The sequence below is a fragment of the Pseudorca crassidens genome, chromosome 20 (genome assembly GCF_039906515.1).
Source record: "Pseudorca crassidens isolate mPseCra1 chromosome 20, mPseCra1.hap1, whole genome shotgun sequence".
In the NCBI taxonomy this organism is placed as follows: Eukaryota; Metazoa; Chordata; class Mammalia; order Artiodactyla; family Delphinidae; genus Pseudorca; species Pseudorca crassidens.
Genome location: NC_090315.1, coordinates 2,784,653 through 2,811,756, shown reverse-complemented (window position 1 = coordinate 2,811,756; position 27,104 = coordinate 2,784,653). Strand labels below are relative to the sequence as shown.

Sequence of the window (27,104 nt, the reverse complement as noted above, 5' to 3'; positions counted from 1 at the left end):
TCCAGACTTTCGGCATTTCCGGGAGGGCGCACTGGGCGAAGGCGAGACTTCCTGTATTTTGTGGCGGTCATTTTGGCAGTCCTTGGGGTCAGAGCGCAGAGTCTGTATTGGGGAGACAGACAGAGGAGGCGCGGGAAGAGGCTTTGTCCCCAGTGACTAGAGGCGGTTCTATAGTCGGGCACATCGCCGCTTGCGGGGCCGGTCTGGAGACGTTGGTGCCCGGCCCGTTCGGGACGCTCGGCTGTCCCCTCTCTGCCCCGGCTTGTGGCTCAGGTGGCGGCGGCGGCGCCGAGGGACCCGCCTCAGGTAAACGCTCGTTCTGCGGGTCCTCACCGCCCTCGCCCCACCAGACACTAAAGCCCCGAGTGCGGGGCGCCTGCTCTCGTGCCCGCAGCCCAGGCCCCGGTGTCCAGGACGGTGAGGTGGCCGTGTGTGGGGCCCTGTTTCTGACAGACGGTGTGATGGCGCGTGGCAGAGGGTCACAGGTGGAGGCACCGGCAGGTGCAAAGGCTGGGAGGTCGGATTGAGCCGGGAGGATTGGGGAAAACTGGGGTCCGTGTTGCTTCTGCAGGGAACAAAGTGTGGGTAGAGTCGCACCTGCAGTGACAGGCTGAGGAGTTGTACCTTCCTTCTTAGGGCTCTTGGAGCCATGGAAATTTTTGCGTAAAAGGGACATGATCTAAGTTAAGTTTGAAAAAATCCCCAGAGTCTGTTCAGTGGAAGCACAAATTGTAGGGCTGCTGAGGACATTGCGGCAGAGGGTGTTTGGGGTTTTTTCCCCAAGGACACAAAACTGCTGAGAGTCAATACAGAGGTTAGATGGTCGGTCCGAGATTACCTGGCTCTGGTGACTCCCAGGGGTGCAGGGAAGGCCTGAGCCCCTGGTAGGATGCCATGCTCACATCCCTCTAAGACCTGCCTCTTCCCACAGGTTTCCATGGCTGCGGAAGTGCTTTTGGAACCTAATCAGGTAAGTGGCGGTTTCGTCCTCCCTCACTGGTCCCAACCCCTATTTTCTCCAAATTTGTGGTGTCATGAGACTTGTCACATGCCATTTTCCCAATCTTTGTGTGTGGGGACCTTAGAGAATATTAGCTCAGGGTCCTGAGTTGAGTCCAGGGGTTTGATGGAGGGGTTCCCATTTCAGGCCACCAATGGAAAGAGATGTAGAAGCTTATCACTAAAACGGGAAGTGCTTGGAGGTGAGGCTAAGCTGGTTTAGGGAATTGCAGGTCTCCTTCCTTTCTGGTGAGAACAAACTGGGTGTGGGGAGTAAGAGTCAGACTTGGAATGACTGCCTGTGAGGTTAGGCATCTGTTCTGCAGGCAGTGGGAAGTCTGGATCAGATGAGGGAGGTGTACGCATCTAGGTCTTAACAGGCCCCATGTGGTTGCAGAGTGGACAGCAGAGTGAACACAGTGCTGGGAGTATGAGAAGACAGCAGACACCAATGGTACCAGGATCTGGGATCTCCTCTGAGATCTTAGGAGGAGGATGGACATGGGGTAGATGTGTGAGGAGATAGATTGTGGGTCTTCAGGAGTGAGGCTGTTGATGATTTCATCTGTCTCTGTCCTAGCAGGGAAGTGTGACCTTTGAGGATGTGGCCCTGTATTTCTCCTGGGAGGAATGGGCTCTCCTTGATGAGGCTCAGAGATGCCTGTACCACGATGTGATGCTGGAGAATTTTGCACTTACATCTTCATTGGGTAAGCTCTTACACCTGCCCCTATACCCTGGGCAAGGCTTGGCCTTCCTCTTTTCTCCAGGGTCAAGTATGTCTCCATCTAAACCATGGGTACTGCTTCCTTTCCCAGTTGCCTGGGTATGTGCTGTGGTTCAAGGGTTGAGCTGAGTGCATGTCTACTTCTCATCCTTATCACTCCAGCACCTCCTGCCCCGAAGCTTCACAGGGAAGGATTAGGTATCGCTGTTCTTTAGGTCAGCCTAATGGATCCCACCTGTCATGCCCTCTCTCTCGCTGGGTGACTGTCTAGTTCCATGGCACCCTAGTATTGCTCCCTTCCTGTACCTCACATTTATTTGTTCCTGACTGTGCCTGGAAGTGTAGTCACTTATATAGTCACTGCTTACACAGATGATCTTGAGAGGTCCTTTCCTTAAGTTCGTTTTACTTTATTTTTTAAAGGTTTATATTTCTTTCTCTTTTTTTAAATATTTAATTAATTTATTTATTTATCTTGTATTTTCTTTTGGCTACACCTGGTCTTTGTTGTGTCATGTGGGATCTTCGTTGCAGTGCACAGGCTCTTCGTTGTGGCACGTGGGCTTCTCTCTAGTTGTGGCTTGCAGATTTTCTCTCTCTAGTTGTGGCAACCGGGCTCCAGAGCACGTGGGCTCTGCAGTTGTGGCGGGTGGACTCCAGAGCGTGTGGGCTCTGTAGTTGAGATGCACGGGCTTAGTTGCCCCGCAGCATGTGGGATCTTAGTTCCCCAACCTGGGATCCAACCCATGTCCCCTGCATTGTAAGGCGGATTCTTTACCCCTGGATCACCAGGGAAGTCTCTTTACTTTATTTTAGTTGTGGCAAAATATACAAAACAAAATATTTACATTTCTAAGTGGCATTTAGTACACTCTCATTGTGCAACCATCAGTCATGCATCCACAGAACTTTTTCATCTTCAGACAAACTCTGTTCCCCTTAATCAGTAACTTCCCTCATCTACTGATAACCACCATTCTACTTTCTGTAAATATGAATTTTCCTATTATGAGTATCCCATGTGTGTGGAATCAGACAGTAGTTCTCCTTTGATGTCCGGCCTACTTTACTTAGCATAGTATCTTAAAGGTTCATCTATGTTGTAGTATGTTTGCTTCCTTTTTATGACTGAATAACATTGTATATACCACGTTTTGTTTACCCATTATTCTATCGGTAGACAGTTGGGTGATTTTGCCTTTGGCTCTTGTGAATTATGATGTTATGAACATGGGTGTGCAGATATCTTTTAGTGTCCCTGCTTCAGTTCTTTTTGAGTATATACCCAGAATCAGAATTGCTGCATTTTATGATAATTCTTTTTTAAATTTTTTGAAGACTCACCATACTGTTTTCCATAGCAGCTTCACAAAGGTTCCAATTTCTCCCATGCTTGCCTACACTTCTTTTCTGTTTTTTTTTGAGTAATAACCATCCTAAGTAATGTGAAGTGGTATCTCATTGTATTTTGATTTGCATTTCCCTGACAGCCTAGTGATGTTGAGCATCTTTTCATGCACTTATTGCCCATTTGTATATCTTCTTTGGAGAAATGTCTGTTCAAGTCTTTTGCCAATTTTTGAATCAAGTTGCTTGGATTTTTTGTTCTTGAGTTTTAGGAATTCTCTATATATTCTGAATGTTAACCCTTCATCTGACAGGTGATTTGCAGATATTTTCTCCTATTCTATGAGTTGCCATTTATTATGTTCATACTATCCTTTGATGTACTAAAGGTTTTCATTTTGATGAAATCCAGTTTGTATTTCTTTCATTCCTTGTGAATTTGTCGCATCCAAGGAATCATTGCCAAATGTGGTGTCATGAAGCTTTTCCACTATGTTTTCTTAAAGAGTTTTATAGTTGTAGCTCTTAAGATCTTTGATGCATTTTTAGTTAATTTATGTACTCGGTATCCATCCAACCTCCTTCTTATGCATGTGTATATTCAGTTTTCCCAGCATCATGTGTTAAAATGTCTGTCCTTCCCCATTGAATGTTCTTGGCCTCCTTGTTGAAAATCATTTGACTGCATATGTGAGAGTTTATTTCTGAGCTCTTTATTCTATCCCATTGGTCTATATGTCTGCCTTGATTCCAGTATCACACTGTTTTGATTACTGTAGGTTTTCAGTAATATTTGAAATTTAGAATTGTGACTCTTCCACCTTTGTTGTTCTTTTTCAATATTGTTTTGGCAATTTGGTGTCCCTTGAGATTCCATATGAATTTTAGGATGAATTTTTCTATTACTGCAGAAAACATCATGGGAATTTTGATAGGAATTGCATTGAATATGTAGATGGCTTGGAGAGTATTGACATCTTCACAGTGTTAAGTCTTCCAGCCTATGAGTATAGAAATCTTTCCATTTATTGTCTGTAATCTTTTTTAGCTGTGTTTTGTACTTTTTACTGTACAAATCTTACTTCCTTGGTTAAGTTTATTTCTAATTATTTTATACTTTTGACACGTACTTTTTTTTTTTTTTTTTTGGTTGTGCCAAATCTTAGTTGTGGCTGGTGGGCTCCTTAGATGTGGCGTGCGAACTCTTAGTTGCAGCATGCACATGGGATCTAGTTCCCTGACCAGGGATTCAACCCACGTCCCCTGCATTGGGAGGTGAATTCTTAACCACTGCACCAGGGAAGTCCCTTGACAGGTACTTTTATATGTGGAATTGTTTTCTTAGTTCCCCGTTCAGATTGTTCATTGTTAATGTATCGAAATATAACTGATTTTTTTCATTTTGTATTTATATCTTCTTCCTTTGCAAACTTCAATTATTCTAACAGTTTTATGGTGGAATCTTCAAGATGTCATGAGCTGTAGTGAGTTTTACTTCTTCCTTTCTCTTTTGGATGCCTATTTGTCTTTCTTGCCTAATTGCTCTGTCTAGAATTTCTAATACTGTGTTGAATGGTAGTGGTGAAAGCTGGCATTCTTTTCTTGTTAGTGATCTTGGAGGAATCGTTTTCAGTCTTTTACCATTGAGTTTAATGTTTGCTGTGGGTTTCAATTTTTTTGCTTCCATTATGTTAAGCTAGTTTCCTTCTATATATAATTTGTTGAGTATTTTCGTCATAAAAGGGTGATAAATTTTGTCAGATGGTTTTTGTACATTGATTGAGGTGATAATAAGTTTTTTTCTTACTGTTAAAATGACATATTACCCTGATTAATTTTGTATGTTGAAACATCCTGGCATTCTAGAAATAAATCCCAGGTGTTTATGGTGTATAATCTTTTTACTATGCTGCTGAATACAGTTTGCTAGTATTTTGTTGATTAATTTTGCACAAATAATCATCAAATATATTGCCCTGTAGGTTTCTTTTAGTGTCTTTGCCTGTTTTTTTTTATATCAGGGTAATAGTAACAGCTGCAGTTGACCTAAATTAAAGCAATTTTGCATTGCAAAGTATTTACATCAGATTGATTCTACCATTGTAGTTTCTGTCCAGGTGGGAAAATACCTGGTTTTACTACTCTGCCACCTTCCCTTTAGCTGTGCCCATGGGTACTTCTTGTAATATTTGAAATATCTTTCTTGTGATCTGTTTTGTCTGAGTTGTCTGGGACAGTATTGACTACTGACTTCTCCTGTCCTTCCCTTAGGATTTGTATCATCCATCTCTCATGCAGTAGCTCAGCTGGGGTTAGAGGAAGAGTCCTCTGTGCTTCCCAGGATGGATATGATCCCATTCTCCGCAAGATGGGCCCAGATGGGGCCTGATCCCGATAAATGGCAGTTGGGGGAGGACATGACTTCAGGGCTTGGTTCATATCAATAATATCAAGAACCTGTCCTGTTTTAATTTTGTTTTGGTGATGTCATCACCAGTGGCCACACTTCACCTCCAACTTTCCTTCTCCATTCTTAACACTTTGCTGACTTGTCATGTCTAATACTAGTCATTTGTATTCTGACTCCAGCTGAGACTATTCCCCACCTCTCTGGACTGTTTACCTCACTGATTCCTCACACTCTTCCCTCCTCAGTGCTTTACCATTTTGTAGTGTCCTAAAGAGTGCACGTGTCTAATAATCCTTAAACACCTGTTACCTTTTTTCAGTCAGATATTTTTGGGCCTGAACAAAACTTCTGAACAGCATCACATGTCATCAGCAGATATAATCCTGCTAAAAGCCATTGACAGGACTTCCCTGGCAGTGCAGTGGCTAAGACTCCACGCTTCCACTGTAGTGGTCACGGGTTCGATCCCTGGTTGGGGAACTAACATCCTGCATGCCGCATGGCACGGCCAAAAAAAGAAAAGCTGTTGACAGAAGAATAAGCTGTAGAACAGGCCTTTCTCCTGGGCCACACCCTTTACTCTTGTCCTATGCCTAGTGAGGCCTGCACCATCCTGTGACCTTAGGGACCCAGTAGGGCACAGCAGTTGTTTCCTCAAACTGACCCCAACTTCCTTTTCCTGAAAACAGTTTCATGGACTGATTCTTTGATGTGTCAATTTACATTTGTGATGATTTTGCCCCCTCTCAATAAGGTTAACATGTACTTCATCATCACTTCTTTACTTTCAGGCTGTTGGCATGGAGTAGAAGATAAGGAAGCACCTTCTCAACAGAGCATTTCTGTAGATGGAGTGTCACAGATCAGGACTCTCAAGGCAGGTTCATCTCCCCAGAAGGCCCAGCCCTTTGAGATGTGTGGCCCAATCTTGGGAGATACTTTGCACTTGCCTGATCACCAGGGAACACATCTTGGGCAGAAACCATACACTTGTGGGAATCGATTCTATTTCTCTGCCAACCTTCAACAGTATCAAGGGCAGCACATTGGAGAGATACACATCAGAAGTTCTGTGGACAGAGCCTTGTTTATAAAGAGCCACACAACCTATGTGTCAGGGAAATCCTTTTCCTGTAGGGAGATAGGGAAAGACTTCTTAGCCAGCACGAGATTTTTCCATCAACCAGTCACTCACACTGAAGAGAACCCAAACAACAATAATGAGAGTGAGGCTGTCTTTCACAGTGGAAATATGCATCACAACTGGGGAGAAGGCAGGAAAGCCTTTAGCTGCATAGACACACTTGTTGAGGACCAAGGAGTCCACACTAGAGAAGGGCTTTATAATTGCAGCAAATGTGGAAAAGCCTGTACCCGAAGATGGAACCTCATTGAGCACCAGAAAGTTCACACTGGAGAAAGGCCTTATAAATGCCATGAATGTGGGAAGTCCTTTACCCAAAGCTACAGCCTCAATAGCCATAAGAAAGCTCACACTGGAGAAAAACTTTATGAATACAGGGAATATGGAAAATCTTTTAGTCAAAGATCCAACCTCATTCAACATCAGAGAGGTCACCCTGGAGAACGGCTTCATCAGTGTGATGAATGTGGAAAATCCTTTAGCCGAAGCTCCACTCTCATTCACCACAGGAGACTTCATACTGGAGAAAGACCTTATGAGTGCAGTAAGTGTGGGAAATCCTTTAAGCAAAGCTCCAGCCTCAGTTCACATCGGAAAGTCCACACAGGAGAAAGGCCTTATGAGTGTCAGGAGTGTGGAAAATCATTTAGCTGCAAATCTAACCTCATTATCCACCTGAGAGTTCACACTGGAGAAAAGCCTTATGAGTGTCAGGAATGTGGAAAATCCTTTAGCTGCAAATCTAACCTCATTAACCACCTGAGAGTTCACACTGGAGAAAGGCCTTATGATTGTGGAGAGTGTGGAAAATCCTTTAGTCAAAGATCCATCCTCATTCAACATCAGAGAATTCATACTGGAGAAAGGCCTTATGAATGCCATGAATGTGGGAAATCTTTTAGCCGAAAGTTTAGTCTCATTTACCACCAGAGAGTTCACACTGGAGAACGACCTCATCAGTGAAAAGAATGTGGAAAATCTTTTAGCTGCAAATCTAACTTCGTTGAACATGCCATAAATGGCTGTTGAACATGCCCCAACTGCCATTTATCTGAGAATTCACACTGGAGAAAGGCCTTGTGAGTGTGGAGACTGGAAAATCCTTTAGCCAAAGTTCCAGCCTCATTCAACATTAGAGAGTTCACAGTGGAAGGTGTTTTACGAGTGCAGTGAATGCAGGTAATCTGTTAGCTGCTAATCTGATCTCATTCAATACCAGAGCCTTCAGACTAGTGAAAAGCCGTAGATATGCTGGGATGTACAGTTCTAGTATAATTACACTGGAGGAGAGAAGTTGGGAGGGAGCCATCTGCCTGAATTAAAGCCCATATATCTGAAAGTCTGCAGTGGGAAGATTTCCCTAAATTCCCAGGTATGTGATAATCTTTAAGGAACTGTGTTATAATTTCTTACCTGCCCAGGACCCTTGCCAGCTTTATGTCAGTGCCATCTATGGGAGAATTCATTTCATCTCTATCACCTGGGAGGTCCACAGTGTGCAAAAGTTACCTCCCAACATACTCAGGGAAGCTGACCTCTGTCCCATCCCCATTTGCGGGGGAAGCAATGAGTAGTCTTAGCTCTTATGGGGTCCTCATTCCCTTCTCATTTCCAAAGTAGGGCCTGGACCCGACCTAGTCTGGGCCCAGTGGCCCCTGTCTGAGTTCTATTGGTGACTTGTCAGGGAGCACTGCATATTCAGGGACACGTTAGTTTCTGGTGACACTTCTCTTGGATTTTCCCAGCCTCCGAGTCACAAAGCTGGGAACTGCATGCCTCCTATTGCTCTGCATTTTTTAATAATAAAGGCATTAATGTTTAAGCCACCTTTGGTCTTGGGGTTCTATTCACTGTGTGAGGTGATCTGAAAACAACTGGGCTCTACCAGCATTAAGGACTGCACAGCTCTCATGGAGGTCCCATGCTTTGTGTGCCTCACATGTCAGTATGATTAAGAATATAGCTCTCGGGCTTCCCTGGTGATGCAGTGGTTGGGAGTTCGCTTGCCAGTGCAGGGGACGTGGGTTCATGCCCCGGTCCGGGGGGATCCCACATGCCGTGGAGCGGCTGGGCCTGTGAGCCTTGGCCGCTGAGCCTGCGCATCTAGAGCCTGTGCTCTGCAACGGGAGAGGCCGCAGCGGTGAGAGGCCCGCGTACTGAAAAAAAAATAAAGAAAGAATATAGCTCTCTTTCTGGTTTTGGCTTAATGTACATTGTTACCCAGGGTCTCCTAGGAAAGACTGCAGGGTTTCAGAGTCCTAATTTGTGGACTGGGTATCAGGGTTTTTTTGTGGGCTCAGAAAACACCCTGAGGAGCCAGGAAGTTATGACAGCCTCCAGTGCTTCTGATAACAACACAAATTGTTTTTCTTATTCACAGTAAATATCACATAATGCTCAGCAGTTATCCTGCAAAAGAACCACATGCCATGATCCCCAGAGTTCACTAGATAATGTCACTGTGAGACTAGGGCCAGGGGGAACCATCTTGGTAAAGAAACCCTGGAGCGGAGGAGAGTGCAGTGGAGTAGATGGAGTGTGCCCCTTCTAAAATTGCATCAACAAATTGACTGTGACTGTGCAATATCAGTGGGCACAGATGCCCAGAAATTCTCAGAACCTCCAGGCAAGTGTATCTTTTTTAGCTGAGGTCACTGTGAAAGAAAATAAGCTATTGGTTTTCTGGATTCCTATAGCCTCTCTTGGATGTTCAGCTAAAGGCCATTGCTACACAAAGAAACAAGCATAGAGCGAAAGGAGATCCCTTGGTCCAGGGTCCCCAACCCACTGGCCTCGGACCGGCACCGATCCTTGGCCTACTAGGAAGCGGGCTGCACAGCAGGAGCTGAGTGGTGGGCGAGTGAGTGAAGCTTCATCTGCTGTTCCCCATTGCTCACGTTACCTCCTGAACCATCACACACCCCACCTCACTGCCCAAATCCCCTCCCCTGTCTGCTGAAAAATTGTCTTCCACAAAACCTGTCCCTGGTGCCAAAATGGTTGGGGACTGCTGCCTTAGTCCACAGTGTGGCTCTGTGACCAGCCAACATTCCTGTTAACTCAGGTGGGAAGGAATCTATTACTCATCAGTATTTTCTACCACTAAGGCAAGGCTGCTCCTCCAAGGTCATTAGAAAGAGAGGCAATATAGGATTGCCAGGCCTGATTTTCTGAAAAGAGTGGGATATCTATATTTTTCTTTTGAACCATTTTGTAAATTTTTATTCAGGTATAGTCAACATGCAATATACTGTATCTATTTGAAGTATACAATTTAAATTTTACATACATATAAACCCATGAAACCTCATCATAATCACAATAATGAACATGTCTCTCACCCCCAGTTTAACTCAGGCTCTTCTCCCCAGGCCCCCAAGCCATCATTTATTTACCTTTATTTATAATAGATTATTTTGTATTTTCTAGAATTTTATATGGTTTTATTCATAAAATGTTTACTTTTTTTTTTTCTGGTTTCGTTCATGGTTCATAATTATTTTCAGATTCTTCAATGATCCATAGTAGTTCATTCTTTTTATTGCTGAGTAGTATCTTTTCTATACTTATACCATTTGTTTATTCATTTGTCTGGTTAAGAGAATTTGGGTTACTTCCAGTTTTGGCTATTGTGAGTAAAGGTGCTAGAACATTTGTGTGTAATTCTATGTATGTATGCATTTTCACTTGTCTTGTGTTAGTAACTCAAAGTATAATGCCTGAGTCATAAAATAGGTGAGTGTTTAACTTACAAAACTGCCAAATGGTGACCTAAAATTATGGTTTGCTTTTGTATACCCACCAGGTTTATGTAAAATGCTTCCACATTCTTGCCAATTCTTGGTATGGTCAGTCTTTTGAATTTACACTTTTAGTAAGGAAGCAGTAGTTTTAGTTACATCTCCCTAAGGATTCATGGTGTTGAGCATTTTTTTCATGTGTTTATTTGCCATCTGTTTACCTTCTTGGTAAAATATCTGTTTATATCTTATGCTTATTTTACTTTTTTATGTTGTGACTATTTCCCTTTTCATTAACAAGTAATACGCTCATTTTTGTTCCTCAATTTTTGTGCATTCTGTACAATGTAATTACCACATACACCATATACGTACAATTTTAATCTGCATTGTTCCTATATTCTTAAGTCTAGGCTTTAATAATACAGTTAAGTCCTGGTTTGTAGTGTTTTCCAATTTCCCTGATATAAATACTTCCACCATGGCCAATTTCAAACTGTCAACATGATGTCACTGAACATGGAGTTGGGAAAAGTTGTCAGAGGTCCATCATTCTAACTCCGCCATACTATTCCTGTAGCTACAATAACCTGTAGGACACAGATGATAATAAAACATAATAAAATTATTAGGAAGTGACAGGTTTTGAATATTTGTTTCATGAATGTATAATTGACGGAACATATAAACTGCATGTATTTAAGGTGTACATTTTGATGTTTTGATACATTCTTACACCCTGAAACCAAAATTTTCATTGGAAACAAAAGACAGTCTATTGATATAATAATGGCACTTATTCAGTTAAATTATTCAATTCACTACTTCAATTATGCAAGAAACAAAAGTAGAGCAGGCAAGATATTTCAAGTACAGGCAGTTCTTGAGGGAAAAAAACCCCCAAACTTTGAAAATGTTTTTCTCACAAAGGATCAGAAGGAATGCATATTAGGGAATTCTCTGGTGGTCCAGTGGTTAGGGCTCCACACTTCCACTTCAGGGGGTGTGGGTTCTATCCCTGGTCTGTGAACTAAGATCCCGCATGCTACTCAGTATGGCCAAAAAAAAAAAAAAAAGGTATAAATTAAAAGTTGAGACGCAGTTTTCCAGCATTTTATTTTGGAGTCAAAACCATACTGTTTTCAGTATGAATCCTCTAGTATTTTGTGTCTTTGTTCTTGTTGACAGAAAAGCCATAAGTAATCCAACATAATTCATAATAATTGGGGTTCTGTAAAGTGATTGGGGAATTTCAGTACATTTTAGAACAATCAGAGGAAGCACAGTTATAATTTAAAGTGCTATTAGCTCTAGACATTCTCAATATTATCACCCATATTTAACAGAGGAGCAGATTTTAGGTCTTAATTTCTAAAGTTATCCAGTGCATATAAACTAGGATTTGTTGAAGACTCTTTCTCTCTGTCTATCTTTTTGTCTTTGTCACATACCAATTGTCCATATTTGGTGCATACTGTAATAATAAATATAATTAGCACTAATGTTTTGGGAAGAAAATAGTTGCCTATTGTCCACAGTTCTGGGGCAGGATCTTGAAGGGCATATCTCACGAGCTACAATCGTGCAGCTGTATACAGGCATCTGGCAGGGGCTAAAAGAGCACTATGGGAATGAATCAGTCAGGAGGTCATATCGGGAGAGTGAGGACAGATGCTACTGTATGTAAGCAAATCCAAATGTTACGGAAAGGATCCTAACCATAATTGATTCGTTTCATACATATACAGGTGGGGAGGAAAGTGTATGTGTTAAATTTATCCTCGTGTATTTACACGAACTTTTCCAAGTAAATTTAAACACGAAATAAAAAAAGGAATTAATAGACAAAAATAACACATTAAATGAGAAAATAAAATGACCAGAAATCATGTTGAAGACATATCAAAAGAATATCTTTGACATACAGATCAGGTTCATTAACTTAAAGTGAGAAGTAACTAATTTTTTTAGATCTGAGACACCACCATAGATGTTAATTGTCCTAGGAGGAATGGCATCTCATGGTGGATTACAGCTACATTGATCCCATCCATTGAGGCCCCATACCTCACATAATTCAAATGAATGTGCCATTCAATCTTCACAGGCCAATACTTTGCTCTTACATGTATTCTAGCCAGTGCCTATTTTAACAACCTCTCCTTTGCCTACATAGGAACTCAGTACTATACACCTTTACTTAGTTGCCCATGGGATACCACAACGGTTCAGCCATCACATACAACCTCAACTCACAAGAAATTAATTGGATCCAGCTGTCCCCACACACCCAAGTATGGCGCTACATTGATGACATCCCCTCGTGAGGGGATTTGCTAGACAATTGTGCAAGGCATACATTCATTGTTGTGCTTACAGAGAACAGATGGGCTACTGCCCCACACATTTCAGCTTCATGCCACCCCACTGGATTTCTTATCTTCATCCAGTGTGCCTAAGGGCTACTCTTGCTTATGTAGTTAAAGGGCAACTTTCCCTGGCCTTCCCTTTAAAATACCAACTCTAGGGACTTCCCTGGCGGTCCAGTGGTTTTTTAATTTAAAAAAAAATACTCCAGCCATTCAGGATGGTCACTATAAGGTCCTGACCAAAATTCCTGTTGGCAATATATTAATTCTTGGTTGCTCATGTCAAATGCTGTTTTCAAGATTTTAGCCCTCAAGGTCTATTGGTTTTATTTCCCTAAATACTTCTCACTTCTGCAGGCATATCCTCCTCCATATCAGACTTCCCTCTCTTTATGTGACTTGTAGTATCTGCATTTGGGGGCCACATATAACCTTTCGGCCACCTGCCAAAAAAATTCTGTATCTTGATTGTGGTTGTGCCTACATGATTCTACATATGATAAAACTGCATAGGGGCTTCCCTGGTGGTGCAGTGGTTGAGAGTCCACCTGCCGATGCAGGGGACGCGGGTTCGTGCCCTGGTCCAGGAAGATCCCACATGCCGCGGAGCGGCTGGACCCATGAGCCATGGCCACTGAGTTGGCGCATCCGCAGCCTCTGCTCTGCAACGGGAGAGGCCACAACAGCGGGAGGCCCGCGTAGCGCAAAAAAAAAAAAAAAAAAAAAAAAACTGCATAGAACTACACACATACACACACACACGTAAAAACGGTGAACTGTGAAAAAGATACGAGGATTTAACCAATGTCAAATTCCTTGTTTTGATATTAAGGTTACATAAGTTGCTACCACAGAGGAAACTAAGTGAAAGATACTCTGTACTATATCTGCAACTTCCTGTGAATATACAGTTATTTCGGAATAAGACATTGAAAAAAACAAAACAACAGATCATGTGTCTTGTCTTGCTAAATCCCCACAACTTCCCAGAGTAGTAAGAATACAACCCAAATTTCTCATCATAGACTCCAAAATACATGCAGCAGCCCTTACCCCGCTCATCTCACTACCTACCAGTCTCCCGCTCCAGCCCTGCAGTCTTTCACTCTCTATACCAACAAGCCAAGCTCTCACTAACCTTGGGGTGTTAATACATGCTTTTCTCTTTGCAGGGAATTTTTCTTCACTTTCACACCTGGTTGGGGTCTTCATTGCACTGCGTAGCTGTACAGTTCAATGTCCCATTTTCCCACATTTACAGATGTGAATCCTGAGTACTGAGGAGAATGGACATGACCAAGGTCAGCCAGTTGGTAAATGGCACAGCTCAGACGAATTAGAAAAACAGTGTGTCTCTAGAGTCCAAGCACTTAGCTACTAGCCCACACTCCTTGCTTCACATGTGAATTGAGAAAAGAATATACAAGGCCAAGCAATCTAGTTCCAAGCTTCATCTTTTTTATTATGAAGACAATAATATGTTCTCTTTAAAAAAATAACAAAATATATATGGAAATGCAAAAGGCTTATAATAGTCAAAGCACTTTCTATTTTCTTAAATAGAACAAATTTGGACTTTAAAGACCTGATTTCAAAACTTACTATGAAAAAAAAAAAAACACTATGAAGCTATAGTAATGAGACCATGTGGTATTGGTGAAAGGATAGACAATGGAGCAATGGAAGAGTCCAGAAATAGAGCCACATGCATATAATTAATTTATTTTCAACAAAGTTGCCAAATTAAAAATGAAAGGATAATATTTTCAACAAATTATTCTGAAAAACTGTGATATCCTCACACATAAAAGTAAAGAACCTCAACCCTTCCCTCAAAATATTCACAAGTGAACTCAAAATGGGCCATAAACCTTAATATAAGAGATAGAAATATATACCATCTTAAATATAACAGGAAGAATGTTCTTTGTTCTTGCTTTAGGCCAAGATTTCTTACACAGGAAAAAAACACAAACCATAAAAGAAAAATATGATAAACTAGACTTTAATAAAATTTAAATTTCTTACAGTTCAAAAGGTACTGATAAGGAAATGGAAAAAAATCTATCTATGGCCTAAGAAAAAATATTTTAAAAACCTATATCTGACAAAAGGCAGGTATACAGAACATGTAATAAGGTAAACAACACTACTAAAAGAATAGGCAAAACATCTGAACACATTTCACTAAATATGATATATGAATCATAAGTAAGCACATGAAAATATTCAGTATTATTATTTAAGGAAATATGAATGAAAACCACAGTGAGGTCCCACTGCACACTCATTTTAATGGTAACATTAAAAGACTGAAAATATCTAGGTGTTGAAGATGTGAAGAAAAGTGGAACTCTCACACATTGCTGGTAGGAATGCAAAATAGTAAAAATAAATCTGGCAGTTAATGAAGTTAATCATCCACTTCTTCCTAAGTATAACTATAAGAGAAATGGAAACCTGTGTCCACTGAACTATTTGTACGTATTGGCACTTTCCAGGAACTTTATTCTTCAAACCCAACAACTAGATAACAAAAACAAACATCCATCCACAGATGAATGGTTAAGAAATTGTTATATTTATAAATGGAATACTCCCCATCAATATTAAGGAATAAACTACTGATACAGGGGGAAAACCCCCCATCAATTTCAAAGCGTTATAGTAAGTATGGATGTGTGCATAATCTATATCAACAACAGCCTTAGAGAGACCAAAAGCCTTTCTACTGAGATTGGACGTTAACATCCAACAGGAAAACAAAAGAAAGACTGGGATCTGGCCCTCAGCTGCCCAGTTCTGATAGGCCACCGCAGGTGAAATAATGAAAGATTGGCTCCTCACCTTGAGACAGGCTGGGACCTGAGACATGAGACCCTTTACTGCAGTAGTTGCCCCTGGACAAACGTCTTCTTGAACAGCAGAATACAAAGAAACTCTAAGGGACTAAAAATATATGCATGAGAATTTGGGGCAAATTATAAACAATAAGATATGAAAAGGCCAAAACCCAACTGCCACCTTTGAGGTGACTGCCTGCCAGGAGCAAAAGCAGTGTACTATGCATGATACCTGCACAGAACACCACCAAGGGGGCAGGCAGACCCACTAATCCGCTCCTGTTCTTCCCCCCATTTAAGAGACCAGCTTGCCTCTTCGTGAGGAGACAGCAAGTGCATCTATTACTTGTTTTTGCTCCCTCCTGATGCAGCACAAGTCCCAATAAAGCCTTGCCTAAATTTCTCATCTGTCCTCTTATCAATTTCTTTTTATTTTTTAAATTATTTACTTATTTATTTGGTTTCCCATGGTCTTATTGCAGCATGTGAACTCTTAGTTGCAGTATGCATGTGGGATCTAGTTCCCTGACAAGGGGTCGAACCCGGGCCACCTGCATTGGGAGCTCAGAGTCTTAACCACTGGACCATCAGGGAAGTCCCTGGCCTCTTAACCAATTTCTATTGATTAAAGAAGTCCAAGAGGGATTTCCCTGATGGCGCAGTGGCTAAGAATCCACCTGCCAATGCAGGGGACATTGGTTCCAACCCTGGTCCGGGAAGATCCTACATGCGGTGGAGCAACTAAGTCCGTCACAACTACTGAGCCTGTGCTCTAGAGCCCACAAGCCACAACTATTGAAGCCTACGTGCCTAGAGCCCATGCTCCACAGCAAGAGAAGCCACCACAATAAGCCCACGCACCGCAACTAAAAGTCCACACGCAGCAATGAATACCAACGCAGCCAAAAAAAAAAAAAGGCAAAATTCCAAGAACCCAAGTCGGTAACTGTCTCTGAGCTATTCTAAATGGCTCAAGATTAAGGGCCACTGGGAGATGGGAGAGACCCTGCCACACCCCCTCAAGTTAAATGAGCTGCGCCATTTCCTGATTAGGAATCTTGCCTTTTTTTTTTTTTTTTGGATTTTTGTGTGCGTGTGTGTGCGTGTGTGTGTGTGTGATATTAGTTCCCCGACCAGGGATCGAATCCACGCCCTCAGAAGTGAGAGCGCAGAGTCCTAACCACTGGACCTCCAGGGAATTCCCAGGACCCTTGCCTTCTTGCATTCTGGCCTCTTTACCACTCCTGCCAGCCTCTATACATATGCCCTCAGGTAACATCTTCATGGTGCCCCCAACAGCGGTCACCTGTGCCTCTGTCTTCTCGTCCCCTGACTCACCCACATGGGTCGTCCTGCCTCATCCCTAAACTTTGGCCACTTCCAACCATGCCCTTCAGAGCCCAGCAACTCAAGGATCTCGTGTCTGGGAATAAAGACGCAGACATAGAGATGAACTTGAGGACATGGGGAGGGGGAAAGGTAAGCTGGGACAAAGTGAGAGAGTAGCACTGACATATATATACTACCAAATGTAAAATAGATAGCTAGTGGGAAACAGCTGCATAGCACAGGGAGATCAGCTCGGTGCTTTGTGACGACCTAGAGGGGTGGGATAGGGAGTGTGGGAGGGAGACGCAAGACGGAGGGGATATGGGGACATTTGTATACATATAGCTGATTCACTTTGTTATATAGCAGAAACTAACATAACATTGTAAAGCAATTATACTCCAATAAAGTTTTGGGTTTTTTTGTGTTTTTTTTTTGTTGTTTTTTTTTTTGCGGTACGCGGGCCTCTCACTGTTGTGGTCTCTCCCGTTGCGGAGCAACAGGCTCCGGATGCGCAGGCTCAGTGGCCATGGCTCACGGGCACAGCAGCTCCGCGGCATGTGGGATCCTCCCGGACCGGGGCACGAACCCGTGTCCCCTGCATCGGCAGGCAGACTCTCAACCACTTCGCCACCAGGGAAGCCTAAAGATGTTTTTAAAAAAGTAAAAAAGGATAATTTAGGAGGAAAAAAAAAAGGATCTCATGTCTGCACCTGACTTTAGACCGCTGAACCCCATCCTCCCCCACCACCACCCCATGTCTCCTGCCCGGGCATCACATATTTTCCCCCTCTTTTGGAGACAACTTGGATCCAGATCTTGGTGTTTCTAGTTCCATTTTCTTTATGTATCCCACAACTAGTATTTAATAGCAATAGGTGTTAGCCACTGTTTCAGAGGCATAAAGCAGAGAAAATCCCTTCCCACAGGTTGATCACAACTTTTGTTCTTTTATGCTTTCTATTTCATTCTCCTACCCTTGGCCATTTAGATGTCATCTTCAATCTGATCATCGGACTCACTGATTCATTCTTTAAATATCCCCATCCTCCTATGTATTCTACTCAGTCCTTTCTTTATCAATGTTTTCCATAACCAACATTTTCCCAATTTTTTGAAGCATATCTTCTTGCTCCTGTGGCTTTTTTCTTTCCTCATGTCCTGGATTATTTTATCCTCTTATTTTAATTTCTTTGTACTTCCAATTCTTTATACTATATAACATATGTTGCTTACTATGATTTTTGTGAGGTTGCGATTCTTCTTCCGTATCTAGTTACTTTTTCCTGGATGTATGAGTTGCTCTGTGTGTGTATGGAGGAATGGCCAAGGTTAGGCCAGATGCCCTGGCAGATGCAAGAGTATGAAATGAGGAGATGGGCCAGGGAAGGGAGCCCAGTTTTCACCACACTAGGCAACCAGGATCATCTGTTTTCATCTTAACTTAGCCAGGGTGGAGGCGTCTCCTGAGCTGTCATCCCAAAAGTCTGCGGGATGAGAGGGGATGGCCTGACAGCCCAGGGGCAGCTGATCTGCCTGACCTCTCCTCAGACTCCTCTTGCCAGATATCACGGTCTGTTCCAGCACCACAGTCTGAAGCTGGTACAGCTCGTAATGACTGAACTGAGGCCATGTAGGTGGTAACTGAAACCGCTTTTCTGTGTGTGTGTGTGTGTGTGTGTGTGTGTGTGTGTGTGAATTGGCAATGGGTTTCAGGATGGTAGAGAAGTGCACAAAATATGGAACACTTCCCTAATTTGTGTGTCATCCTTGTTCAGGGACCATGCTAATCTTCTCTGTATCGTTCCGATTTTATTACATGTGCTGCCGAAGCGAGTATGAAACCGCTTTTCTTTTTCTTTTTAATAAATTTATTTATTCATTTATGTATTTATTTATTTATTTTTGACTGCGTTGGGTCTTCGTTACTGCACACAGGCTTTCTTTAGTTGCATCGAGTGGGGGCTGCTCTTCGTTGCAGTGAGCAGTCTTCTCATGGTGGTGGCTCCTCTTGTTGCGAAGCATGGGCTCTAGGCATGCGGGCTTCAGTAGTTGTGGTGCGTGAGCTCAGTAGTTGTGGCTCATGGGCTCTAGGGCGCAGGCTCGGTAGTTGTGGCATACAGGCTTAGTTGCTCCACGGCATGTGGGATCTTGCTGGACCAGGGTTTGAACCCGTGTCCCCTGCACTGTCAGGCGAATTCTTAACCACTGCACCACTAAGAAGTCCCTGATAATTTGGCTTTATTGAACTTTGTGAAACTGTGAGGCCACGGGGAGCGGCAAAGTTTTTTTACCAGAGGCAGTCTGAGCCCTGCTGTAAGTAACTCGAAGCCACTGGGGAGCTTCCACAGAGGAGGCACGTGTCCAGGCTCGGTTATAACAGGGTCCCTATGATGGCTGCTTTGGGAATAGAAAGACTTGTGTGGGAATTCCCTGGCAGTCCAGTGGTTAGGACTCCGTGCTTTCAATGCCATGGCCCCGGCTTCAATCCCTGGTCAGGAACTAAGATCCTGCAAGCTTTGTGGCTCAGCCAAAAAAAAAAAAAAAAAAAGAAAAGAAAGGAAGGAAGACTACTGGGAGGAGGGGAAGCCAGTTAGGAGCTGACCTCATTAATCCAAGGGAAGGATGATGGGGCCTGGGCAGTGCAGGGTAAAACGTGATTTGATTCTGGATATAACTTGAAAGCAGATAATGTTAGGACTGCTGCAAAAGTCCCTTCTCTCCAAAAAACATTCCATCTGCTTCCCTATCTCTTCTCTGATCTTCCAGGTGGTCACTCACTCCACAAGAAGTCAGGAAAACAGAAGTGCTGAGTTTTCCTAAAATCTCTTCCTCCTGCTTTCCCCCTAGTAAGTGTAAGACCCCACCCCTCCCACCACATTTTCAAACCAGAAGCCTCTCCCCATTTTAACCCCTTCCTCTAACTCAGTCCCCAAAAGTCCATCAAACATCATGTGCTTCCTTTATATAAAATAAGAACTGCTCTTTTCCTTCCCACTAAATGACCTTAGTTTCAGCCTCTACAATTTCTTTGTTGGATTAGGAACCCCTCCTTTGGGGTACTGGGGCACCCTCTGACTCACCAGACCCGATGCACAGGAGGAGAGAATCCCCCCCACCCCCACCCCCGCATTGTGCCACAGGGCTTGAGGAATCTTAGTTCCCTGTGTCCTCAGCAGTGAAAGTGCAGAGTCCTAACCACTGGACCGTCAGGAAATTCCCAGGAGAGAATCTTAGCCTTTTTTCTGCACTTGCAATCCACAAGTGTTGGAAAATTGGAAAGTGTTAACTTTGTATAAGACTCACATAGGACAAAATTTGACGTGAGATTAAACATTATATCCCCACTTAAGTGCGAATGTTGTTATATTTCACTGCAGGAATATGTGTGGTTGATTGTGGCCTATTGCCCCAGGCCCAGGGCTGTTATATAATACCATACTGAAAAGCTGGAGCTGCAGCTGATGAAGATTCCAACAGAGATTCCATCAACAGTTACATTTTATCCAATCACGTCTTTAAATGCATTATTGTCCCTGATCCTATAAAAGGGAGGAGCCTTGGGAAGGCACGTCAGATGAACCCAGTTCAGAAAGTGAGTCACACAGCGAGTCCTCAGCCTTCAGTTCAAGATTACCCAGTCTGAAGTTCAGTCTTCTGGAGGAGGTAAGTTTCCCATTTCGTGTGTGTGTGTGCAATTGTGTATGCGTGTATATTTATGCATAGCTGTGGGGAGAAAATTCCTAGGTACAAAGATATGGATGTCTCTCAGGCATGGGGGATCATCGATTGTGAAAGCTGCTCTGGCTGTGCAAAATCTGGCCTGACTGAAGTAGACTTCTCCTAGGAATGTCTGTTAGTCTGGCATTGCTTTTTGTTAATTTTATGTTCTAGTAATTCATTTTTATTGCATCTTGTGGCAGTGGAGGTTCACGGCCGATTGAGATGATGGTGGGGCTGAAAATGAAAGGGTGTGTGTCAGTTACCGGTGAATGCTCACGTGCTTCACATGTATCAATTCTTTTAGCTCCCATGGAAATTCTGAGCTGGGTGTCATTAGAGATCAGAGCCCCCATGACAAGGATGGAGGCCTGATGTGTAACGTGTCTGGGGCCACACAGCTTGTAAATGCCAGGCTCCAGGTTGAGAACATTGGCAGTCTGGGGGGTTTTTGTTGTGTTTTGTTTTTTATTGAGATATGATTGACATATAACATTGTATTAATTTCAGATGTACTGCATATGATACAATATTTCCATGTATTGGGAAATGATCACAGTAAGTCTAGTTAACATCCGTCAGCATTCATCATTACATTCCTTTTTCTTGTGATGAAAATTCAAAATATGGCAATTTCGAATTCCAAGGTCCTAGCCATAATAGTGCTCCGTGGCCTTGTTTGTGTGAAATTGAGTGCATGTCTGCAAATGTGACCATGTGGTCTGTGTGTGCCTGGGGTAGTCCAGAAAGAGAACCCATGGAACTTCCCTGGCCATCCAGTGGTTAAGACTCCACACTTCCAGTACAGGGGGCACAGATTCGATCCCTTGTTGGGGAGCTAAACTCCCACATACTATGTGGTGTGGCCAAAAAATAATATATATATATATAGAGAGAGAGAGAGAACTCGTGGGGAGTCCCAGGTAAAGGAGGAGGTATGGATTATACATAAAAAAGAAAAGCAATAGAGACCAGTATACCGGATGTAGATAACCAGCCACAGTACCTAAGGTGGGGTGGGAAGGGTGAGGACAAGCCCAGGCAAAGCCTGGTGGAACCACGAAGGACTTAGTGCTTTTCCCTGAGAGCAAAGGGAACCATGGAGGGAATTAAGTGGAGCATGAGCTGAGCAGATTAACATTTTAAAAAGGTTGACTAAGGGCTTCCCTGGTGGCGCAGTGGTTGAGAGTCCCCCTGCCGATGCAGGGGACACAGGTTCGTGCCCCGGTCCAGGAAGATCCCACATGCAGCAGAGCGGCTGGGCCCGTGAGCCATGGCCGCTGAGCCTGCGCGTCCGGAGCCTGTGCTCCGCAACCAGAGAGGCCACGACAGTGAGAGGCCCGCTTACCGCAAAAAAAAAAAAAAAAGTTTGACTAAATAGGTGTGATAAGTGGATTAGGAGAAGGCAAGGATGTGTTCAACTTTCTCCTATAGGGTTTTGCCTAGAATCATCTTTGCCTCATTCATTGATGAGATGAGGCGTGGCTAGTTTGATCAGATCAGCAGGTGAGGTTGACATAAAACATGACATCAGTTAACAGAAATTAATTAGGTATTTGGGAGCCCACATATCCCAACAAACACCCACATTTTCTGATTTTGTGGCACAAGGTTTGCTTTTTAAAAAAAAAAACCAACAAATCCAGGGACTTTCCTGGCAGTCCAGTGGTTAAAGCTCCAACTTCCAATGCAGGGGGCGCGGGTTCCATCCCTGGTCGGGGAACTAAGATCCCACATGCTGCGTGGCGCAGCCAAAAGAAAAAAACTCTGGGAATTCCCTGGTGGTCCAGACTCCGTGCTTTCACTTCCAAGGGTGCAGGTTCGATCCCTGGTTGGGGGAACTAGGATCCTGCAAGCTGCTTGGTGTGGACAAAAATAATAATAATAATAATACAAGTCTTTGAAATGTTGACTATATACAAAAAAAACCACACACACAAAAATAGAGCAATGATATAGAAAGAGGATTAAATCTTTTATCTGTTTGACATCCCAAGGGGTATGCCTGTGGTTGCCCAGATCATTGATTTGCAGTCACAAATCAATATTGAATAATACAAACTCAGTTCCTCCTCTGAATCCTACACTCCAGTAGAAAAGGATAGGCAATACAAACAGCTCAATAGGGACTTCCCTGGTGGTGCAGTGGTTAAGAACCCTCCTGCCAATGCAGGGAACATGGGTTAGAGCTCTGGTCCGGGAAGATCCCTCATGCCGTGGAGCGACTAAGCCCGTGCATCACAACTACTGAGCTTGTGCTCTGAAGCCCGCGTACCCATAGCCCGTGCTCCGCAACAAGAGAAGCCACCGCAGTGAGAAACCTGCGCACCGCAACGGAGAATAGCCCCCGCTCGCCGCAAGTAGAGAAAGCCCATGTGCAGCAACAAAGACACAACGCAGCCAAAAATAAATAAATAAATTTACTTTTAAAAAGAAAGAAACAGATCAATATAAAATTATAACTTTGATAAGATCAGTGAAGCAGAGACAAATGTTTTTCATAAGGAAGAGTAATTGGAGAAAAGAAAGAGGTGAAAGTAAAAGGAAAATTTCCTGAGGAATGTATCATTGGGCTGACACGGGGTGTAGCTGAGGTGGTTTTGCAGATGTTTGTGTCTGATGTACGAGTTTCTAACACAAGATGAAATCATGTATATGGATTCCAGCCTGTCCTATTTCATTCACTTTCTTGTCAATTGTTTGTCATATTTTGTTTTCTTATAATGACTGAAAGAACATCTTTGTACTAGATCGCCTTCGTTCAGTTAAATCATATCCAATTACAACTTAAGACGCTATTTACTCTTTAAAATTGAACTTTTAAAATTGAAATGTAATGCACATACAGAAAAAAGGAAAAGTGAAAGTATATAGCTTGGTGGATTTTTACAGAGAAACACTCATGTGTAACTACCTCCAAGATCAAGAGGTAGACTATCGCCAGCTAAAATTGGAAGTACAGCATCACACGAACTCTCTCTTTAGTCCCAGGCAAACTGGGATGTGGTCGTCCTATGGAGCCCTCCATATGTACCTATCCCAGGATCTACTATTGTTTCCAAAATTTTAACCAACATCCTAAATAATATTGATAGTATTTATATGCTTTTCAATGAACATAAACAAGAAGAAACAAAATGTATTGTTTGGTGCCTGGATTATTTCATTTGACATTCTGTTTTGTGGTTATTCTATGTTGTTGCATGAAGAATTTCTTCTTATTGCTATCAAATATGCCTCTACATCAATTAATTGTAATCTGTCCCATTGAATGTTGGACATTTAGATTATTTACAGCATGGGAATATTATGAATTATGTTGATAGAAACATTATTGTATATGCCTTTGATGCACACGAGTATATTCTTCCGTTGAGTACATGACGAGGAGTAAAATTGATGAGTCACAGGGAATGCATAAATACAGATTTAGCACATACTAGTCAAAGCATTTCCAACGTGAGTACTCACTAGCAGTGACTGAGAGTGCCAGGGGCTCCAATCCATGCCAATGCTAACTCTATTTTATTTTAGTGATTCTGGTAGTTATTTTGTAGCATGTTGTTGTAGTTTTATTTTGCATTTCTGGGATGACTGATGAGGTTACGCTTTTCTCCATTTGTGTATTCACCAAATGTCTAGTAGAATTCATCCGTGAACTCAACTGAACCTGAATTTTGTTTGTTTTTTTTCAGTTATACCAGTGTTGTAATTTATTACATATCTCTTCTATTTCTAGCTTGCAGTTCTTAAACATCCACCAGTTGTTGAAAGAGATCCCCCAAGAAACAAGTCAGCAGAGCTTGAATCCCTGAAGTTGCGGTTCTCTGAGAATTCTTGTTAAGAATGGCTTTAGACCTCAGAATCTCCTTTCAAGATGAACCATCAAGGAAGGATCCTGTGTCAGATAATCTAGAGCTTAAACCCAGCCAAGGATCTGCCATCCAGGAGAGAGAGGGGATCTCTGAGTTCCAGAGCACTCAGCTCAGCTTATTTCAAAACAATAATAACTCAAGTGCAAGGCAGGAGCTGCAAAGACTCTATAAATTATTTCATTCATGGCTGCAGCCAGAAAAACACAGCAAGGATGAAATAATTTCTCGTTTGGTCCTGGAACAGTTTATGATCAATGGCCGCTGCGGTGACAGGTCCACTTTACAAGAGAAATGGAATGCAAGCGGCAGAAACCTGGAGAAATTCATGGAAGGTCTGACCGATGATGGCATGAAGCCACCTGGCTTAGTAAGTAGAGGGTTCTGACCCCCAGGGTGAGGGGAAAGGGGGTGTAAGGAATAAGTAGTCTGTTGGAGTTGCCTGGAAGTAGAGAAAGATGTTATTATAGATAGTAATCAGGCTTTGTTCACAGGTCCACGTCCACATGCAGGGACAGGAAGCCCTCTTCAGTGAGAATACACCCTTAAGAGAAGTCATTGTTCACTTCACAAAACAGTTGTCGACAGGAACTCCAGCAAGAGAGAAAATGGGGACACCTTTCTGGATGCCTCAAGATACTTCCCTTGAAACAAGACAAAGTGAGTGGGGAAAGCCCAGATACCAGAGGGATGATCTGTGTGGACTCTTTCTTGGGCATAACTTCACTGAGTCCCTTTTTCCCCCGCTACAGAATGTGAAGGTAAAGAAAATGGTGGCAACATTTCTTTGAAAACTTGTCAAGTAAATGACCGTATTACTAGTCCAAGCAATCAAATACCTTTCCTACTCATTATCCAAGAAGAGAACAGTCTGAGGCCTGAAGAAAGAGGTGTTTGTTTGGAGAATCCACTCAGCCCCAGAAGAGCAGGTCCAGACCCCTCCAGGTCCCAGGAAGGATCCCTGAAAGGACCCTCCTATCAAGATGTCCTTGTGGAGGTGGAACCAGAGTTTCTCTTCAAGCCAGACCAGGTCACCCTTGAGCCTGTTTCTACGCACCAGAGCACTGAGGGGAATTCTGCACATGGGGAACACCAAGAAAGATTCCACGGAGCCCCAAAAGTATACAAATGTGAGACGTGTCCCAAGATCTTTAGGTATTCCTCTCGGTTAAAAGTTCACCAGAAAAGACACAATAATGAGAGGACATATATTTGTGCTGAGTGTGGCAAAGGCTTCTTCCAGGCATCAGACCTACATGTGCATCAGAGGATTCATGCAGGAGAGAAGCCTTTCATGTGCAGCATGTGTGAAATGGCCTTCAACCACAAAACCAACCTTCGGGCTCACGAGAGAATCCACACGGGAGAGAAGCCCTATGTATGTTCCCTTTGCCAGAGACGCTTCCGCCAATCCTCCACCTACCACCGCCACCTTAGGTTTCACCAGAAAATTGCCCTCAAAAGTGTTCCCTCCACACTAAAAGCTCCCTTGGCTGTGGCCCCAATGTGATGTATATAAATTATGTATGTGCGTATGTTTATTTCCATAGTACTGCTCTATAGAATATACTTTATAAAAATAATTTAAAAAAGAAAAAATGTGGCAACTTCCCTGGCGGTCCAGTGGTTAAGACTCCACACTTCCACTGCAGGGAGCACAAGTTCCATCCCTGGTCCATGAACTAAGATCCCACATGCCTTGCAGCACGGCCAAAAGTAATAATAATTAAATAAGATTAAAAATTTAAAAAGGAAAGAAAATAAATTTTAAAAGACAGTTAAAAAAAAAGAATGTAATTTCCTGATTGTATTTTCCATTTATTGTTTCACCCCTCCCCCCCAAAAAAATAAGTTTATGAAGAGCAGGGAATGTCTCAGTTTTGTTCACTAAAGTATCTCAGGTGTGTAGAAAACATCTGGTACATTTCAAATAACCAATAAATATCTGTTGAATAAATGAATGGATGTGTTATGTTGGTGTTTATTCTTTAAAATTTTGGCGTGTGTCCCACGTGAGAATGAAACGGAGCAGGACCTTATGGTCCTTGCCCCTCCACACACACCATGTCCTCAGCCTGCTTTTGTCTGTGGAAAAATTTTAGCAAAAGAATAAGTTTAATCAGAGAAGTGAGAAAATGCAGAAACAAAGGAAAACAGTCAAAGGAGACCAAATAATAATTGTTTAGTCATTAAGCAAAAATCAAGGATCTTTAGTTCCTCCTTAAGGACTATAGATAATATTCTGAGCCATATCCTGTGAGCTCTCTTGTAGATACTGAAACCCCCACCAGGTGGAAGAAGTTAACAGCATGATGACCAGGTTGTAGCCATGACATAGCTGCCACAATTTTGAGAATTGGCCTCAAAGAAATGTGAAAGAACAGACCCTGAACCTGAAGACTAATTGTGCTTAAAACAATCAAGATGACGCTGATCAGAGCACAGATGACCAATTTCAAGATGACTGTTAGAGCTGACTGTGCTGTTTCTGCATGTGGTCCCCTCCCTCCGTCTATAAAAGCTCTTGCCCACTGATTGTCGCGGGGGTGGGGGGTGGGGGGTGGGGGTGGAGTCAGCCTTAGGACAGGCGTCCACCCTCTCCAT

General features: G+C 42.8%; 1 protein-coding gene and 1 non-coding gene across 4 annotated transcripts; one reads left to right on the top strand and one right to left on the bottom strand.

Moving 5' to 3' along the window:
- The first annotated feature begins 35 nt into the window (after nt 1–35).
- Nucleotides 36–27,104, top strand: LOC137214340 (zinc finger and SCAN domain-containing protein 4-like). 3 transcript variants are annotated; one of them, XM_067717907.1, is made up of 5 exons: nt 36–306; nt 932–970; nt 1,580–1,709; nt 6,275–7,586; nt 25,704–27,054. In XM_067717907.1, the coding sequence occupies exons 2-5, from the start codon at nt 938–940 to the stop codon at nt 26,008–26,010; spliced, it is 1,782 nt and encodes a 593-aa protein (XP_067574008.1). In that variant the 5' UTR covers nt 36–306; nt 932–937; the 3' UTR covers nt 26,011–27,054. The 3 variants fall into 3 exon arrangements, with proteins under 3 accessions (XP_067574008.1, XP_067574006.1, XP_067574007.1); XM_067717905.1 differs by lacking the exon at nt 25,704–27,054 and having other exon boundaries at nt 6,275–9,301; XM_067717906.1 differs by lacking the exons at nt 36–306; nt 932–970; nt 1,580–1,709; nt 6,275–7,586 and adding exons at nt 20,357–20,574; nt 24,368–24,870; nt 24,995–25,160 and having other exon boundaries at nt 25,253–27,104.
- Nucleotides 18,642–18,748, bottom strand: LOC137215811 (U6 spliceosomal RNA). Its single transcript, XR_010939445.1, has one exon. It is a non-coding gene; the product is annotated as a U6 spliceosomal RNA (small nuclear RNA).